General features: G+C 41.5%; 1 protein-coding gene across 3 annotated transcripts in view; it reads right to left on the minus strand.

Moving 5' to 3' along the window:
• Positions 1–9,586: 9,586 nt before the first annotated feature.
• The window catches only part of ppargc1a (peroxisome proliferator-activated receptor gamma, coactivator 1 alpha), a 73,092-nt gene continuing 61,980 nt past the window's right edge, over positions 9,587–20,698 (minus strand). For all 3 annotated transcript variants that reach the window (XM_084042195.1, XM_084042196.1, XM_084042194.1), the window contains exons 11-13: positions 19,604–19,725; positions 17,852–18,003; positions 9,587–12,393 (exon numbers count right to left, since the gene is read on the minus strand). In XM_084042195.1, coding sequence (XP_083898321.1) covers positions 12,290–12,393; positions 17,852–18,003; positions 19,604–19,725 — 378 coding nt within the window. In that variant the 3' untranslated portion in view covers positions 9,587–12,289. The remainder of the gene's footprint in view (positions 12,394–17,851; positions 18,004–19,603; positions 19,726–20,698) is intronic.

Below are 20,698 nucleotides of genomic sequence, written 5' to 3' on the forward strand. Positions count from 1 at the left end.
TGTCAAACTGGGGGTCCTTGAAATTAAAATGGTTGAGAATCACTGCTAGAGCCGTAAAAAATCTTCTCTTCTGGGGGTCCCTGGCATATCTTTTGAAATGGGGGTCCCCGGGCTAATAAGTGTCCATTTGGGGGTCCTTGACATGAAAACGTTTGAGAACCACTGGATTAGAGTCTGATCGACACCTGTGGTGTCTCACCTCTGTTGTGACTCTAATCGTTAGACTATTCAAAAACCCTAAAAGAAAATGTCATAGGTTCAAAAGCCTGTTGTGAGGGAAAACATAATTGGTCCTACAGCAATCAGATGAAGAACTCTATTATATAGGATTTAGAAAAAGTAGTGTTCTCAAATTACAGAGCTGACGTCAAGGCAGAGCTGAGAAAGCCGGATGGTTCATGATGCAGCACAAGATCAGAAATGGGTTTAAGGAGAGAGAGCATGAGATTTAAAAAGAAAAGAGTCTGTGTATATACATTTTAAGATTTCTTTGGCTATTTTTGAAAAATCGTGAAAATGTGTGCAAACCTTTGAAAATATACGTTTTTTAAAGCGAACATTTTTAACTCTAACCTTTGCTTCTGGGGGATTCTACAAATGTCTTCTAAATCCTAAGTTAAAAAAACAACAACCTATGTTGGTATAATATCAGTGGTTTTCATGTGAAGGACCCCCAAAATGATATGTATTTGGCCGCGGACCCCCATCTCAAAATATGTTGTTCCAGGGATCCCCAGAAGCAAAGATTTGAGTTTAAAAACATTTGCTTTAAAATACTATATATTCAAAGATTTGCACAAATTTTCACGATAAAAAAAAAAATAGCAGATCTACAAGCTCGCTATGAGCTTGTAGATCTGCTATTTTTGAATAGCCAAAGAAATCTTAAAAATGACACACAGATGCGTTCCCGGTCTTAAAGGGTTAATGTGCATGAATATTACATATATTCGCACACATTCACTTGCACCTACACACACACACATATAGTACACACACACACACACACACACACACATTACAACAGAATACGGAATCATCTCCAAGGTTTCCCTTTTTTGTTGTTCTAATTAATACGCCATGTCTTGGGCGCACTCGAGGTAATTAACGCTGTTTTTCGCAGGCAACACACAGCAGATGGTGATTGAAAATAGAGGGATGAGTCGTTCAATCAGCCGCCATTTGTCTGTGGCCATTAATTATCTCTGCGAAGAATACATTCAATCCCCAAAGTTGATAGTTTGTGGGGAAAGAAGAATACTGTCCTTCTGTTCCTCATTACTCTTTAAAGCAGAAAGTGCAGAAACAAAGAATACCGAATTGGGACATTGTGATTTTAATGGCGTTGTCATTATCTCCTCCCATAAGGTGGCAGACGATACGCCTAGTTGGAATCCGTGTTGATAACGTGTTTTGAATAAGTAGACGGTAAGCGGTGTCTACTGCCTCTTTCCATTTCTTTGATAAACTCCTGAAGCGTTCCCCTTTCAAAATGGCCATCTTGAAGAGAATTAAGTTGATTGAGCAAGAAAACATAATTGAAATATTGCACTCAGTAAGTAGAGTGCACGCTTCAGCCTGTGCTATCAATAGGCTCTATTCACAGCAGCCATATTGTGAAGACATTCACAGGTGTTGCCAATGATACTAATGAAGGCCCTGTTCCATTCTGGTCAAACAGAGTCAGAGTGTTAATATTGTGCATGTTGGCTCACTGGAAACACTCTAAAATTTGGTTCCAGGGACCCTCATCGTTCCTCAAGGGGTTTCCAAATGGCCCCTTACGAGTGTGTAACTCTGAGAGTGTACAAATGGAACCAAATGGACCCGTAAAGGGTCCATTTGGTTCCATTTGTACACTCTCAGAGTTATGGGGGTCGTGGAAATTGAAAAATCTGAGAACCACTGTGGAACAGAGCCTTTATTAGTATCATTGGTAACACCTGTGAATGTCTTCACAATATGGCTGCTGTGCACAGAGCCTATTGTCAAGAATATAGCCTTGCGTACACTTTCCACATTTTTAGATGGTACAGTAGTTCATCACTGTATTTGTTCAGTGGCTAGAAATTCCCATTTTAGTTTTGATTGGGTTTGCCTCTTGTGTCTGCTGAAGTTTCATGGTAGTCCATGGGCCAGACCAGATATCAGTACCATTTGAGTTGGCAAAACCTCACCTATAATTGCTTATAGGGTCAATACAAGTATATTATTATTATTTCGGGTACTTCAAGTTTACAACTTTCCCAAATCATAATTATTGTGTTTTCATCCGATTGCCTCAAGTCAAGACCTTATGATTTCCTCCCCACTATTGAAATCTGAGTGATTTATTCGCCTTTGTTACACATTTACTGTTGGCAGTCAAAAGGAACTGCCATTTTGACTGAAAATGAATGGGTAAGACTATTCACCTGTTTCCTAGGCTGTGTGTTTTCCACTTCCTGTCGATTTGATCCAATGAAACTGGTCAGATGACCAATGATATCCAATGAAATCGACAGGAAGTGGAAAACACACAGCCTAGGAAACAGGTGAATAGTAGATGGAAATCTCACTCACACACTCACACACTCACACACACAGAGGCTGGCCCCTTCGGTGCCACACCGTAAACATCTTCTTCATACTACATAACTAGAAAAGGTGCTCCTCGGAGCACTGCCAGACCCCTAGTGGTTGAAATCTGAATGGCCGGACTTCGCATGACATGTGTGCAGAGGACAGAGGGACAGACCGACCGACCGACCGACCGACAAAAGCCTCCTGTAGGCCGACCCCTTGGGTCTGGCAATCAAAGGTTTTAGATTTCTGTGTACCACAGCAGGTCAGATTGCTGGCCACATAATGTCCGGAAGCACTTTGTGAGCAGTGTTGATTAGAGTCTGATCGACACCTGTGGTGTCTCACCTGTTGTGACTCTAATCATTAGACTATTCAGAAATCCTAAAAGAAAATGTCATAGGTTCAAAAGCCTGTTGTGAGGGAAAACATAATTGGTCCTACAGCAATCAGATGAAGAACTCTATTATATATGATTTAGAAAAAGTAGTGTTCTCAAATTACAGAGCTGACGTCAAGGCAGAGCTGAGAAAGCCGGATGGTTCATGATGCAGCACAAGAGCAGATATGTGTTTAAGGAGAGAGCATGAGATTTAAAAAGAAAAGAGTCTGTGTATATAACACGCACACGGTCTGTCCGAATTGTCATACCTCGAGGCTCTGGGTTATAATGAGACACACATGCCAAGTTTGAGACCAAACGGTTGGACAATGTCCGAGTTATGCCAGGGAATAGGGATACATTTTGTGTGACACAGACAGACAGACAGACAGACAGACACGCACATACAGACAGACTGCTCATGTTGATGTTCTGTAGTTAACACTGATTATGGTCTTAGAATTAGTTTTTACAATATTAATTTACAAATAAATGTTGAATATTCACTTGAGATACTCATCTTAACCACTGGTTGAATACTGTACATTGAAGATTTATGGTTTTTGTGTTCATATCATATGAAAGCACTTAAACAGGCCGCCTTTTTAGGAGAAGCCACACCCATACAGTACACCCACCACACGTCTTTGGCAAAGATGCCAAGAAGTTTCATGCAAATCCAATCACAACTTTTGGAGATACAGCCAGCGCGACAAACTCCAACGAGGTGAAAACATAATCTCTGTCCAACTCGGGTAGAGGTAAAGAAAAATATATCCCTACGCTGCTGCAGCAAAATATGACGCTTACTGTATATGCGAGCTAGTTCAGACAGATACTCGTACAGGTCACACGCGTATGCACCACTTTGTGGGTTATGTATGCCTACTGGCCTATAGTAACTGTGATGTGTGAAGCAGCAGCTGACCAATTTGGCGGTTTGTTTAAAATCACCTCATTCCACTGTTGTTCCTCTCGCAGTCACATACCAGCAGTACTCAAGTATTGTACAGTACAATTTTGAGGTATTTTTGAGCGGTGTAGCCGCTCCTATAAGTGGGGTTGGGACACCTCATTAGTACACCCTTCGCTGTACTGTGATTGGCTGACTCTATTGGCTGAATCTATTCAACACTGTGATTGGCTAGCGAGACACATGATGAAATTAATAACCTATAAATAGGACTATGCACTTAAACTATGCACTTAACTTTTTGCTTTACTTGAGTATTTCCAATTTTCAGTACTTTTACTTCTACTCCACTACATCTCAGAGGCAAATATTGCACTTTTACGTCACTAGAATTATTTGAAACCTCTAGTTACTAGTTACTTTGTAGATTTAGATTACAAAACATGCATTAACCACTTCAGCCCTATATACATTCCGCCCATTTGAAAATAGCCGATCTACAAGCTCACAATGCGTCGCACCGCGACACATTGTGAGCTTGTAGATCTGCTATTTTCAAAATATTTGGATACATTTGAAAACTTGAAATGGGACATTCTGCATAATGCGTACTTTTACTTTTGGTACTTTAAGTACATTTTGATGCCAATACTTATGTACTTTTACTCAATTACATTTTGGATTCCAGACTTTTACTTGTAAGAGAGTATTTCTACATTGCAGTATTGATACTTTCAACCCTGTAAAGCCTGAACTATGAAGGAAAGGTCAGAAAATTCCAACATTTTGAAAAGGGACACTTTATCGGGTCTTAAAACATTTTTAATTTTGTTTCATTTTTTTTAACATTCCTTTGTATCATTTATTTGTTTGATACAAGGGGTATTTCAAGTCGGTTTTAACATTTCTTTTAGACCTGTAGTATCAAATATGATACAAACACTTTTGACATCATAAATAACAAACTCAAATGCTAAATGTTGAGAGCTCATACGTGCATTCAAGTCATCCAACACTTATTTCAAAATATTAGTAAAGATATACTAGGAAAACTTACCAGAACTGCTTAAAAAATGATTGTTTGTTAGTAGTGCATCAACCAGCATATCCTGTTTAGTTGATGGCAGCCATTTTGGGTCAGACCACCTGAGGCTCTGTAACTACCTGCAGTGCTAATGGTATGGTCCAGGGGGAATGTGTCAGATATGATACAACAGGTTCTTGGTCCAAGTATTGATTACACTGATTTATTAAAAAATAATTAGTTGTGTGTATCATTATATGATACGTTTGGCGTTATAGGGTTAAGTAAAAAAATGTAGTACTTTACTTCTTTTTTCCACCATTGCATACCAGTGCACGTTGGTGTGTGCATAGTTTGCACCCACCACCCCTGTGCCACCCGTAGGCTCTTCTTCCCTTGTGTGTTCTGTTTTCCCCTGGTGGGCTAGTGATGATGTCCCTGCTCTCAAAAGTTGTCTTCTAAATCTGCTGAGCAAGGACTAATACGTCAGCAGAGCCTGAATACCAAGATCAAATAATATTCACACCTGTATTTACCACAGGGTTTCCTGCAGGAAAAAAAAAATTCTTTTTATCAAAAAACTTTTTTTTATATAAAATTGAATAAAAATGGAATAAAAATTGAATAAAATTATTTATTAATAGAATTAATTAATTATTATTTTTCCCTCAAAATATTAACGAGTTGGTGTGAACTGCATTATTATGCTATTGTTAGTCGCATTTATTCAACATCGTGTTAAGCTTTGTACCACATGTACCAGTGTTAGATTTTATCAGCCATTTTTATATATCCATCACATCAGCCAGTTCCCTGTTCTTTTTAATAAAGCCTAATTATGTTCCGTTATTGTTGTCTCTTGGCGAACATAAACCAAACACGTAAACAAACACCTCGACTTGGCGACAGAAGATAAACTGCGTTGTTGTGTAACTTTTGTAACTGCTGGGAGCACGGCTGTCAATTCAACTGTCTGTCTGTCTGTCACTCTGTGTGTGTGTGTGTGTGTGTGTGTGTGTGTGTGTGTGTGTGTGTGTGTGTGTGTGTGTGTGTGTGTGTGTTTCATCCTGATCGAAAAATATTTAAATGCAGTAGTTCTCACTGTGTGTGTGTGTGTGTGTGTGTGTGTGTGTGTGTGTGTGTGTGTGTGTGTGTGTGTGTGTGTGTGTGTGTCAATGAGAAAATTGAGGAAAACAAAAACCACCCAGGCAAACATTTGGCAAAATCTACAAGATCTGCATTGTGATGCATTGTGAGCTTGTAGATCTGATATTGAGAGAATTGGTATTGAGGGGGGGGGGGGGAAAGAGTGGGCCATTATAGACCAATTATTTGTGTACCAACATTGAGACTGGATGCACAGGTGATTGTTTCATGCAATCAATTCTCAACCTGTTGTTTCGGGGTGCGCTGGTTTCAGCACACCCCAACCCCCTCTTGTGTGTTGGCTAGTAAGGCGCGTCCTAGCGAGACCTGACAGAATGGGTTTCATTGCGCGCATACTGGTTGCACGCATGTTTCTTATCAGTGTGACGTCGTCTGTTAAGGGGTCTATATAGCCTGCCTTGGTTAACCTGCATGCCAAGTAAGAGGGTTAAAATTAACCCTCTTCACCAACTGGATTTTTTTTCTCTTGCAATCACGCGTAACTCTTGATGAATTACCGGTACTATTGCTCACGTTCCACCCCACAGGCTTTAATTAACTAGTCTTAGTCTAATCTTATTATCGAAGGGTGCATTTTTCCTCCCCACACCCTAACCTGCGTTCAGGATACCAAGGGAGGTAAACTCAAAGAAACATGAGCAGAAAAAGGTGGATGCCCGTATTTGGCAATGCCTGCCAAGGCACCTGGGCTGGGGGAGAAAAAAAATCTTCTATTAGGGTTGTGACTTGCAAAGTGCTTTCAATGTTTTTTTTGCTATCTAACATGATGAAATGGTTTCCTCTTAGATTTCAACAGATAATATCACATTCAGGGAGACAAAGACCAAACTGTCGCGACGATTAGGTCGTCTCCTCCAGTCCAACTCGCCCGATGTGTTTTCCGAGAGAGAGTGTCGGCGGAGATGAGACAATGGAACTACCTGTTCCAAAGCGCCCAAATAAAACGACGGTCACACAAATCTCGGCAACCGCATCTCAAATCTCCGTCCCATAGAGAGACCAACCAACCCCATCAATCCCCATTATTATCTCCTAGGCTACCACTTACTTCCCAACCACTATAGATAGCTGCTTATCTTACTGTTTAATAACAAACAAAAAAGCACACATAACAGATAAAAAACAGCCATTTTATCGTGTTGGAAAGGAGGGGGGGAGGGGGGGGGAGGTTTTCCAGCGACGGTTTCATTCTGTGGAGGAAAGGGCAAGCAGAGTGAGACCTCCTGCTGGCGCGCCGTGGCCGAGCCGAAATGAAAGCCTGACACTCTCTCTCTTCTCTGGGGCTAAACGGCAGCCTCAATAAAAAAAACACAATCAGACCCCCAGCCTTAAAGTTTAATGCACATTCTTCCCATATTTCTCTTTCCACCAGTTGGAGGAAAAAAAAAAAACGGTTACACTGGAGAGTCTCCCAGTGTGAGACCAGCTCCCCTGGCTGCGGGGGGGGGGGGGGGGGGGGGGGTTGAGTCATAATGAGGCGCCACTGCATATCAAGCCTCACATCGAGTCACTATAGCACTCCGTTTGCATTAATGAATTTGTTCCCCTCAACTTTTTTTAATTAACTTGCAGCAGACTCATGGTGTGGAGTCAAGTTGTGGACACAGAGACAAAGACTACAGTGTTCTCCTCCTCCCAGGTGATATGAATATCAAAGAGGGAAGTTCTGCCGAATTAAGCTGAGTTTCTTTAATAAGTGCCAAACTTGGAGGGAGAGAGAGAGAGAGAGAGAGAGAGAGAGATGGGGGTGCTAAGAAAGAACGGGGCGGGTGTCATTCTGCATTTCCAGACATTTTTCTATTCCACACATTATGCCGGCATGAGGGTAAAGTGATCATAGAAGATGATATTAGATCTGTAGCAGATTCACATTTCACCTACTGTATATTTCCATAATTCCAATCCTTTTTATATATATATTTTTGGGGGCTTTTTTGCCTTTATTGATAGTCTAAGTGGAGATGGACAGGAAACGGGGAGAGATAATTGGGGAGAGACATGCAGCAAAGATCGTCGGACTCGAACCTACATTACACTCTACATTAGAGCCTATAAGTGCCCGGACGGACCGCTAGGCCGGCGGTCCGGGCCCATAATTCCAATCCTATACTGTCCATTTAAAAGGTTCCAATGATGAGACATTTTAGTGCAAGGGCAGACTGCCATAATCAGTCTGTAGTGCGGGCCGAAAAAGGCAAATCAGCTTGATGAAAGAATGGCATTCACTTTATACCGCAGGAGAAGAAGAAGACAGTAAAAGAGGCTAATGAAAGAAGAACAGGTCCTGGTGAATTTCTTTCAAACACGTTTACCCTTTATTGGCATGGTGAGGCTGATGAGAATTGCACATAAAAAATAAAATTCACAAGAAAGTCATACAATAGGTAGAACCACGAAGGCATTGGTAAGGACTTGGCAGAAAGGCAACGTGGACAGAAACATTTAGCAACCCAAAGCAACACCCCCCCCAACCCCTCCTCCCAAAAACACACACATACTCACCTAAAAAGACAAACTTCCACATACACACACACACACACACACACTGGCTCACGCACTCACACATTATTGTCCTCCCAAAAGAAACATGATCACCCAACAAACGTTTAAGCAGTGGCAAAATGTTCCATAGGTCACATCGTTTAAAAAGTCCGGCACAGTTTGAAATTTTGAACCATAAGATGTCATATATTGCTACTCTAGGGCGATTTACAAAGCGGTTTCTTATTACAATGATTAAAGCCACATCTATCAAATGGGACATGACGCCATTACCCAAACGCTACACAGACAGCAGAGAAAGAGGAGGGGGGGTGTGTGGGGGTGGGGGGCAAGACAGGAAACAATGTCGAAAACACAGGTAGAACAAAAAAAAAAAGATCTCCTTCTACACACTGATTATTTCTTTCTTTTTTGTGCCTCTTTGCATCATGAAAACGAGCCAGTTTCTCATCCCCGCCGTCAAACTCCATCAAAGGTAGACTCTGATCAGCAAAAGCTTTTTTCCTACAAAAAGGTTTCTCCTTTCTCTCTTGATGGGAAACCGGTTCTCTCATTACTTGGGCTTCGCACAAGAAACGGGATATTAATTGAACCAGAAACCCACAAGGTTACCTTTTATGTCACGTTGATGGTTTGCCGTGCGATATCTGGACTGGTGTAGGCAGTAAGGAGGAGGAGGAGGAGGAGGGAGGGAGGAGGGAGTGGGGATAATGGAAAGTGGTGCCACATGCGATATATCGTGGAGTACTTTTTTCCCCTCGGCTTTATAGAATGTCAACCAAAGACCTGCGCTGCGCCGCTCAGACAGTGGAGAAGCCAGATATTTAGTGATGTGTCGTTTATGATCGATTCGTTAAAAAGAACTAGTGAACGAGCTCGTTCACTTTCTGAAACTGCTATGTTCACGCGCCCCATTTTATACCTAGGCTGTTTGAAAATAGCCGATCTACAAGCTCACAACGCGTCGCATCGTGACGCGTTGTGAGCTTGTAGATCTGCTATTTTCAAATATGTTAGCACTTTTACTTTTGGTACTTTAAGTATATTTTGATGCCAATACTTTTGTACTTTTACTCGAGTACATTTTGAACACTAGAAAACAGCGCTACTGAACGAGAACGCGAACGAATCGTTTGAACGAATCATCGCCGCGAACGTGAACGAAATCGTTCGTTCACTGAAATGGAACGTTTTTTCCCACCACTAGCAGATATCCATAGGTGGTGGTGTGTGGTGTGTGCTCTATACTGTGATACTTGTCATCCCCTTAAATAGCCATGCACTACACACAACAAACGTTTTGGTACCAAAAAGTCAACTCTATACAATTTTACACATAGATCGGGGGTAAGAGTCAGTTACACTTGGCTCAGCATGTCACAAGGTGTTGTGGATGGGAGGGAGGTGGGGGGGGTACACTTACATACTGTACTGTTTGTGACTCAGTTACATGTTAATGTTTATCAAAGGTCAACGGACTGTATACCACAAAGGGGGTTATATCATGACGGAGAGATGGCAAACGCACGGGGAATGAAGATAGAGTCCACTCTAGCTATTCAGCGACTGGGTAATGGGTCACGTCCAAACCACACACAACAACAGGAGCTAAAATACAACTCTGAAAAATAATTTATTGCTTTTTATATACTTTTTTCTTTCATTTATATTATCATTAATCATCTTGTAATTAACTGTGAATAATGTCATTAGTAGTTTTCATTATCATCATCTGTATACATATATAGTATATTTAATATACGGCATATACTATATATGTATATTTGAACATCAAATACAAGATCTTTAAAAAAATTCAGTTAAAGGAAAATTGTAAACTTTTGTTTGGCATTCACATAATCAAGCGTGTGTGTGTGTGTGTGTGTGTGTGTGTGTGTGTGTGTGTGTGTGTGTGTGTGTGTGTGTGTGTGTGTGTGTGTGTGTGTGTTGACACAGCATGTGTTTACAGTGGTTACAACAAAATTCCTGCAAAAATCATTTTATTGCTTCATGTATTCTACCACGGTGAAAGGAAAGAAAGCAATGGCGCACTGCAGATCTGAGATCTGATTTATAGCTGTGAAGTGCTGTTGTGGAGACAGAAATCACTAGAATGATGAGCAGCATATCTCAAGAGGGGCTGACTGACAGCGGGAGCGATTAGTTGGATGTTCTGATTGTTTCTGAAAGGCATAGAAAGTAATATTCACCACCCCACCAAACGGTTTCATTTTTTTGTACACCCTACCTACCCAGTGATCGAACGTTAAATAACACAAATCAAAGAACAACATAAATAGCAAATAATAATAATAATAATAATAAATTCTGTGAGGTTCGCCATTTGTGAGATGGAGCCCATAAATAGTTGAGATTCGAACATTAAAATAAATAGATAAATATGTGTGTGTGTGTGTGTGTGTGTGTGTGTGTGTGTGTGTGTGTGTGTGTGTGTGTGTGCGTGTGCGTGTGTGATTTCGTCCTGATTGAAAAATATTTAAATGCAGTAGTTCTCACTGAGACGGAAATTAAAAGCAAGAACCATGAAAAGCACTGAAATCAAACCGAATTATACATATACTGATTGTTAAAGAAATTAATTTAAAAAAAAGGTGTTCTTGTCTTGTTTTCTTTACAATAATGAAAAACATGTTAGAAATGTATTGTACACTGGTTGTATAAGGAAAAAACACTGATTGAGAAACTTTTATAAACAGAGAAAACTATACATGGTTGACTTTCCCCCCCCGCCCAAACAAAATAACTCTTAAAAAAAGGACAGTTGTTCACATGCTCCCTCAAAATGAGCAAATCCAACAGGTTTCGGGGCAAATGTCTTCGATGTGTTTTTTTTTTTTTCCTTTTTTTTTTTTTTTTTTTTTTACAATCATGTCATGTCTTTTAAACATTGTGTAGGTGTACAATATTGTCTTACATTATTGTCATTTCTACAGATCGACATTCTGAATTAAGAAATCGCCTTTCTCGTTTAAAAAAAGGCTGTGTTTTACAGTGCATAGCTGTAACAAATAAAGAACTTTGTCCGATATGTACACAAAATAAAAATATTCCTTTTTTTTCTTATAGTATCTGTAAATGGCGGGCTACATTTTTTCCTCAAAACATAGACAGCAATGTTACCTTGAGCATTCAAGATACCTTTTTCCCCCCTATATACTTTGTAATGTAACACCACATCCAAACACCAGATTAAAAAAATAAAGACAATCAACAACAAAAGGAAGAGAAAACAAACAAACAAACAAAAAAGAAATAAACTGACTGAACAAGCTGCACATTTTTTTTTGTCCCTCAAAGAATTGTGGGTAATGTAGTGCTTTGGAGAAATAAATATTCTCATGAAGGTTTGTATTTTGTCACTGACCATTGTACAGCAGTAGATGTGCACCGAATCTTGTGCAGGTGTTCTGGATGATTCAACTGGCTTTTTCCCCCCAGCATACAAGTGTCTCTTTATCCCAGCTTCTTCAGCAGCTACGGTTATGTTCATGTAAACTTTGCTTTTGATATATTCATATATAGATATATATTTATATATTTATATAGATATATAAAGTCTATAGATTCTTTATTCTTCGTACAGTATACTCTCTGACATAGAGTGTAAAACTTCTGGTAGTCTCAACAACAACAAAAAAAAAAGAGTGAGAGACTGTAATTGAGGTCAGGAGAAGTCCCTCTTTTTGTAGACAAGACAGCAGGAGAGCCGCAGAACATGTTACCTTCTCAGGCTGCGCTGGGCCTCCCTCAGCAAGCTGTCAAAATCCATGGAGTCGTACTTGCTTTTAGTGGAGGCTGGATCAAAGTCATCCGAATGGGAGTCTGAGAAAGAAAAGAAGATTGCGGGTGGTTAACGGATTGACACCTGAAGCCAATTCTGCAAATGTCTTCTAAATCCTAACAGTATTCTGAAAAAAAAACGTATGTTTCTATATCAGCGGTGGTGAAACTTTTTCATGTCAAGGACCACCCAAAATTATATGTATTTGGCCGCCGACCCCCATCTCGAAGTATTTTGTTCCAGAGACCCCCAGCAGCAAAGAATAGAGTTAAAAATGTTCGCTTTAAACAATATGCATTCAAAGATTTAAACACATTTTCACGATTTAAAAAAAAATAGCTGATCTGCAAGCTCATAGCGCGGCACTCGGTGCCGCGCTATGAGCTTGTACATCTGCTATTTTTATATAGCCAAAGTGTAAAATAATGCTCAAATGAAAAAGTAACACAGATGCGTTCCAGGTCTTAATGGGTTAAGTGTTTGTTGAACGAGGCAGGCGTTTTTTTTTCTTCCTTTTTTTCTTCTGTCAAATGCACATCAAAGGGGGGGGGAGCTTGTTCCTCCGTGTCCATTGTGTCATGTGAAATTGTGTGTTTGACAGAGAAGATCAGTGGTCGTAGAATGCGCTGCGTTTTTCACTGCTGTGACTCAATCATCTGTAGCCTATACTGCAGTACAAAGTGATCCTCCTGATCCTGGTCTATTCTCGGCAGTTGTCTGATGCACTGAACTGCATGCCCGAAAGACAATCGGATTAAGAAAATGACCGCGTTCCTGGTCAAAACTATTAAAATCGTTAAAATCTCTACTATAATGGGCAAGGTACAATGGAGACTGCTGTGACAGGATAGATGTGAGGGAGGCAGTTCCTCAGCCAGAATAAAACACACAGTTGCCACTTTCCTTGTTTACGATGTTTACACATTTGGTGTAGAGGGAAAAAAGGAGGGGACCAAGTACGGACCCCTGGGGGAACCCGGACAATTGAAGTATATTAGGATTAACCCATTAAGGCCTGAGGTTCTGATTCTACAAATGTCTTCTAAATCCCAACAGTATTCTGAAAAAAACGTATGTTTCTATCAGTGGTGGTGCTCAAACTTTTTCATGTCAAGGACCCCCAAAATGATATGTGTTTGGCCGCCGACCCCCATCTCAAAATACCCCCAGAAGCAAAGATTTGAGTAAAAAAAGATTGCTTTAAAAGAATATATAATATATATATTGAAAGATTTTCACATTTTCACGATTTTTCAAAAATAGCAGATCTACAAGCTCGTAGCGCGGCACTCGGTGCCGCGCTACGAGCTTGTAGATCTGCTATTTTTGAATAGCCAAAGTGTAAAATAATGCTTTTTTTTTGCTCAAATCAAGAAGTGACACAGATGCGTTCCAGGTCTTAATGGCTTAAGTGGTTTAAGCGATGCCACCGGATTCAAACGCGAGAGGGGCTATAGAATAAAAAGTTAAATTCACCAAAAAAAAACAACACTAAACAAAAACACACCCAAAGCAGAGCCATATATTTTGATTTGGCGGATGAGATAATAAATAAAGAGCGTCTTATCTCTCGGTGGCAGACAGCTTCTCAAATGGAGCCCCCACAGGGGCCGAGCGGCACACACTCAGAGAGAGAGAGAGAGAGCTTTGAGAAATGGGAGTGACCATGGCGGCTGGGGGTAGACGGGCTGGGTGTGATCTAATACTATGGCCGACGGGTGGATTGTGTCACGGCGCGCACCTTGAGGGATGAAAAATACCCCGGCGCACTACTTAAAACTAATGGACAGTGTCTCAGAAAACAACGGAGGGGGTAAGAAAAAAAAGGAGAAAAAAAAGGGAGATTGAGGAGAGGAGGTTGTGAGGCCTGGATGGCACGCCATTATGGACGTCCTTCCCTTTAACAGTGTGTTTTACTCCTGCTCTTTATCCTCTGCCATCAGCACAGGGCAAACCAAAAATAGACCAATCCTGACAAAGAGCCCAGTCGAATGAAGGTCTTTTTTATTCCTAGGACAAGACAGATCAGTCAATCTCGGGGCAATGTCTGTCCTCAAGGCTCTTGGATTAGCAAATGTTTCTACACGCGCGCGTGTGTGTGTGTGTGTGTGCACGCGTGCGTACGTGGACGCTTGCGTGCGTGCATACATACATACGTGTGTGTGCTTCACATCACGTTCCTCTCGGAAAAAAAACGCCATAGGCTTCATGCTCAATGCTTTTGAAAAGTGTATAATAACCTCTTCGTTTCTCGAGGAAAATGCTTTCTCTCTCTCTTTCAGGCGACCCGCTGACCCCCTCCATTATACATTCATGACCTCACTTATTGTTGGTAAATAAATGTCAAGTTGAAAGCCGACTATACCTCTGCAAGGAGTCAATATCTCTCTTAGCCTCCCATCATCAAATGGAGTGGATGATCTTTTTGTGGCCGTGCAACATCTGACTTAACCCATTAAGACCGGGAACGCATCTGTGTCATTTTAAGTATTTATTTGGGCTATTCAAAAACAGCAGATATACAAGCTTGTAGATCTGCTATTTTTTGGAAAATCTTGAAAATTTGAGCAAATCTTTGAAAATATATATTTTTAAAGCGAACATTTGTAATTCAAATCTTTGCTTCCGGGGGGGGTCCCTGGAACAAAATATTTTGAGATGGGGGTCCGCGGCCAAATACATATCATTTTGGGGGTCCTTGACATGAAAAAGTTTGAGAACCACTGATATAAAAACACACGTTTTTCAAAAAACTGTTAGGATTTAGAAGACATTTGTAGAATTCCCCAGAAGCAAAGATTTGAGTTAAAAATGTTCTCTTTAAAAATGCATATATTCAAAGATTTGCAAAAAAATCTCGGTTTAAAAAAAAATGCAGATCTATAAGCACTCGGTGCCGCGCTATGAGCTTGTAGATCTGCTATTTTTGAATAGCCCAAAGAAATCTAAAAATGACACCGATTCTTCCCCGGTCTAAATGGGTTAATGGACAGCCCACTCCCGCAGTTTGAACAAAGCTACTCAAGTATCTCGTCCAAGCATATGATAGCGCTACGTATACAGTGGAAAAAAAACACTATGTTCTGCTCTCGTCCAAAATGGGGCATCATGTATGGTAGCTTTGATTTCATCGATAGCTTGAATTATTTATCAAATGCGTCAGAGCCAGGCCTATAGCTGTATCCTTTTAAAGCACTGTCTGAGACCTGTGTGCATGGTAGAGAGGTTGGAAAGTTTTTGTATTTAAAAAAAAAAAAAGATCTCCATTTACACATACAGTACATGTAAGCCTGCTTGCGCACACGTTGGCTGCTTACACACTCAGAGGTGAATCAATTAGTTCACATTTAACCCATTCGATCCGGGAACGCATCTGTGACATTTTTAGATTTTAGATATGACCATTATTTTATACTTTGGCTATTTTTTTTCATCGTGAAAATTTGTGTATATATATATATATTTGTAACTCAAATCTTTGCTTCTGTGGGTCCCTGGAACTAAATATTTTGAGATGGGGGTCCGCAGCAAAACACATATAATTTTGGGGGTCCTTGACATGAAAAAGTTTGAGCACCGCTGATATAGAAACATACGTTTTTCAAGAAACCTGTTAGGATTCAGAAGACATTTGTAGATGCGTTCCCCGATTGAAAATGTTAACCCATTGATACCTGGAACGCATCTGTGTCACTTTAGATGTCTTTGGCTAGATTTTTCAAAAATAGCAGATCTACAAGCTCGTAGCGCGGCACTCGGTGCCGCGCTACGAGCTTGTAGATCTGCTATTTTTGAAAAATCTTTAAAAAATATGTTGACAACCAGATATCAATCCTGCGCACACACACACACACACACACACACACACACACACACACACACACGCGCGCACACACAGGCATATTCCCAGAAATATGCATATATGTACACCTAGGCACAAACATTCTCCCTTTTATAGCCCATCCCTCTGTGCAGATGATAGGCAGGGCCAACGCCAAGGTCCTGCCTTGTTTGAGCATCGCAACAGCTGGCAACAGATGGAGCTTCGACTCCGGATGAGAGGAGGGGTGGGTGGGGTGGGGGCCCGCCGGGGACTTAACCTTGGGGCTGCCACCTTTTCCACTCCTTCTTCGACCCCCCACCTACCCCCCCCCCCCCCCCCCCGCCTCACCTCTTCTCCATACCTCCTGTCCTTCCCAAGTTCATTTATTCCTCTCTATCCCCCCTTCCTCCTTTCCATTCAGTTCAACTGACCCGTGCGCGCACACGCGCACACGCACACACGCGCAAGCGCATGAAAAAGTACACCTCGTGTAGGATATCCAAACAACGGTGCACATGCTTTTAACCCATTGAGACCTGAAGCCGATTCTACATGTCTCCTAAATCTCAACAGTTTTCTGAAAAACGTATGTTTCTATATCAGTGGTGCTCAATCTTTTTCATGTCAAGGACCCCCAAAATTATATGTATTTGGCCATGGACCCCAATTTAAAAAAATTGTCCCAGGGACCCCCAGAAACAAAGATTTGAGTTAAAAATGTTCGCTTTAAAAATATATATATTCAAAGATTTGCACACATTTTCACGATTTTTCAAAAATAGCAGATCTACAAGCTCATAGCGCGGCACTCTGTGCCGCGCTATGAGCTTGTTGATCTGCTATTTTTGAATAGCCCAAAGTGTAAAATAATGCTTTTTAGCTCAAATCTAAAAATGACACAGATACCAGGTCTTAATGGGTTAAGTACCTCTCATATTGACAAAGTAGGGATGACGCAGTAATGGAATCGGCCTTCTATTCCTGGAGACGCGGCAGTGCAGCCGCAACCCTCCAAAGGCGCTGAGGGGTGGGGGGGTGGGTGGGGGTGGGTGGGGGGGGGAGGGAGGAGGACGTTGTTGTTGTGTGCGCTTGGCTTGTGGGCATGCTCACGGCATCACCCCTGAACTCTGTTTGCCCCCTCTGTGCATCTCTTCCCAGGCACACCGGCCATGTAGTAGCTGGTACATAAAGATGTGCTCTTTGGAATCTAAAAGCATTACTCAAGCCTCTTCTTTTTTTCTCCCCCCTTTCTACCCCCCCCCCCCTTTCTCTTCCCCTTTGATGCCCCTCCGCCAGGGTTGCCAGATCTGCTTGTTATAATTTCCCCGCAAGATTTTATTTGAAAAATAGCTGATGTATATGTTAAAGTGCTCGTGTGGCCCCATAGTCGCTTCTTTTGGGCTGGTTTTCCTAGACCCGGTTGCTTGTTTCTCTCAAAGAATCTGGTAACACTACCCTATCCGCACCACACCGACCCCCCCCCCCCCCACAGCATAAGCAGCAGCAAGAGCCTCGTAAATACTGATAACTCCAGGGTGTGTGTGCGTGTACGTGTGCGTGTGTCCGTGTGCGTGTGTGCGTGTGCGTGCGTGTGTGTTTTGGGAGAGAGAGAGAGAGAGCGGGCCGGGCCGGGCCGGGCGGGGGGGGGGTAAATAAATAAACGAAGCTGCACTTACCCAAGTCTGTGTAATTCGATTTGCAGAACTGCTTTTGTCCGCCGAAGCACATCTCGAACTGCGGCTCGTTTGCCCGGCGCAAGGTGTGTCCGTTCTCAAGGGCGGCGAAGGCGTCGCACGTGTAACGGTAGGTGATGAAGCCAAAGTTGTCCCTGAGGTTCAGGAATAGAAAACGAAACGTCAGAGCGGGGCGGGGCGGCGCAGTGGAGGGCGGTGTGTGTGGTGTGGTGTGTGTGTGTGTGTGTGGTGTGGTGTGGTGTGGTGTGGTGTGGTGTGGTGTGGTGTGGTGTGTGTGTGTGTGTGTGTGTGTGTGGTGTGGTGTGTTTGTATTACTATACTTGCGAGGACCACGTATTGTAGAATTTGAAGAAACATTGTGAGGACCGTTTTCCTGGTCCTCACGAGACAAATGTTTGTTTTATAGTTTTAAAAAAAACATTTTTAGAGATACCTTTTCAATTTGAAAAACATTCAGGTTAGGATTAGACATTTAGAGGTTATGGTTTAGGGATTGGATTTAGAATTAAACATGATTTATACTTAGTTTGCGCGCCAGTGTCATGCACCGAAAAACAGCCGATCTATAAGCTCACAACGCGTCGCAGCGCGACGCGTTGTGGGCTTGTAGATATGCTGTTTTTCGGCTTTAGGCTTACGGTTAAAAATGGCAAAATATATATATTTTTTAAATGACATTCATAAAATGGCTGTCCTAAAGCGTTGATGTCCTCACAAGTATAGTAATACAAACGTGTGTGTGTGTGTGTGTGTGCGTATGTTTTTTTCCCATCCTGACTGTGCTATTTATATGCAAAAGACAAAATCAATAGAAGTGTATCTCTTTGGGGATGAAGAGGGGCAGAAATGGAATGCAAAGGCTCCGTGTTGTGTGACTCACACGCTAGTAGCACTTTGCCTTTGCTTTGACACTTGGTTCAGCAATTAAGACTGAAAGATCTCTTTCTGTGTTGCTTGTTACCCAGAGGGTGAGATTAAAAGGCCAAAAAACTATGAGCTATAAATGAATACAGGTCCCCATCCCTAGCTGCCATGCAGATGCACGCACGCACGCGCGCACACACACACACACACACACACACACACACACACACACACACACACACACACACACACATTGAAACATAATACACATACCCACACACACCAGTGGTGTAAAAGTAACTAGGTACATGTACTCAGGTACTGTACTTAAGTAAAATGTTGAGGCATTTTTACTTTACTGGAGTATTTCAATTTTTTTATACTTTTACTTCTACTCCACTACTATCTCAGGGGCAAATATTGTATTTTTTACTCCACTACAATTATTTGAAAACTTTAGTGACTAGTCACTTTGCAGATGTAAATTATTAATAAAACATATATTAACCACTGAGTCCCTATTTTATACCGAGGCTATTTGAAAATAGCAGATCTACAAGCTCACAACGCCTCGCATCGCGACGCGTTGTGAGCTTGTAGATCTGCTATTTTCAAACATTTTAGTACTTTTACTTTTGGTACTTTAAGTACATTTTGAGACCAATACTTTTGTACTGTTGCTCAAGTAAATTTTGAATTCCGGATTTTTACTTGTAACAGAGTACTTCTACATTGAAGTATTGGTACTTTTACACGCGCGCGCGCGCACGCACGCACGCACGCACGCACGCACGCACACACACACACACACACACACACACACACACACACACACACACACACACAGTCGTCCCATGGGGCCTTCCTTACCCGTCATCCCTCAGGTTCACGGTACAGTCTTCGATCTCGCCGAAGACTTCAAAGCGGCGCTTCAGCTCCGTCCGCGTGCTGTCGGACCTCAGCCTCCCCACGTACACCACCCGTCTCTCCTCCTGCTCGTTAAAACAAAGGAGAGAAAAGCAACACGATGAAGCAGGGAGCATAAAAGGCAGAGTCAGTCTTCTTTTTACCCCACCTAGCCCCACCGCGGCCAAATTAATTGGTCTTGATCCTCTCAGTGCTTTGGCTATATACTGTAGACCCCGGCCGGCCTTCTGGGAAACTTCTCCGTCCTTCTTTTTTGTGTTCCTCTGTTAGGGCCAGTGGTGGAAAAAGTACTCAAATGTTTTACTTAAGTAAAAGTATCGATACTGCACTGTAAAAGTACTCTGTTACAAGTAAAAGTCCGGAATTCTAAATTTACTTGAGTAAAAGTACAGAAGTATTGGCATCAAAATGTACTTAAAGTACCAAAAGTAAAAGTACAAAAATGTCTGAAAATAGCCTATGTTTAAAATAGGTTTAAAGTGGTTAATGTATGTTTCATTATATCATAATTTATATCTGAAAAGTAACTAGTAACTAAAGTTTTCAAATAATTGTAGTGCAGTAAAAGTACAATATTTGCCTCTGAGATGTAGTGGAGTAGAAGTGAAAGTATTGCAAATTGGAAATGCTCAAGTAAAGTACAAATACCTCAAAATTGTACTTAAGTACAGTACTTAAGTAAATGTACTTAGTTACTTTCCACCCACTGGTTAGGGCTGCGCAATAGGACTTCAAATCAATATCACGTTTATTTCAAACTTCTTTCTCGATTACAAGATAGCTACAGTAGTAAGCTTCTGCTATTTTCAACATTTTTGTATGCCACCATTGTACAGCTTAGTATAATATAGGGTTAAGTAGTTAACCCATTAAGACCTGAAAACGATTCTACAAATGTCTTCTAAATGCCAGCAGTGTTCTGAAAGAATCGTACGTTTCTATATCAGTGGTGCTCAAAGGACCCCCAAAATGATGTCAAGGACCCCCAAAATGATATGTATTTGGCCGCCGACCCCCATCTCAAACTATTTGGTTCCA

This window comes from Gymnoscopelus microlampas, assembly GCF_963454915.1.
Source record: "Gymnoscopelus microlampas genome assembly, chromosome: 19".
In the NCBI taxonomy this organism is placed as follows: Eukaryota; Metazoa; Chordata; class Actinopteri; order Myctophiformes; family Myctophidae; genus Gymnoscopelus; species Gymnoscopelus microlampas.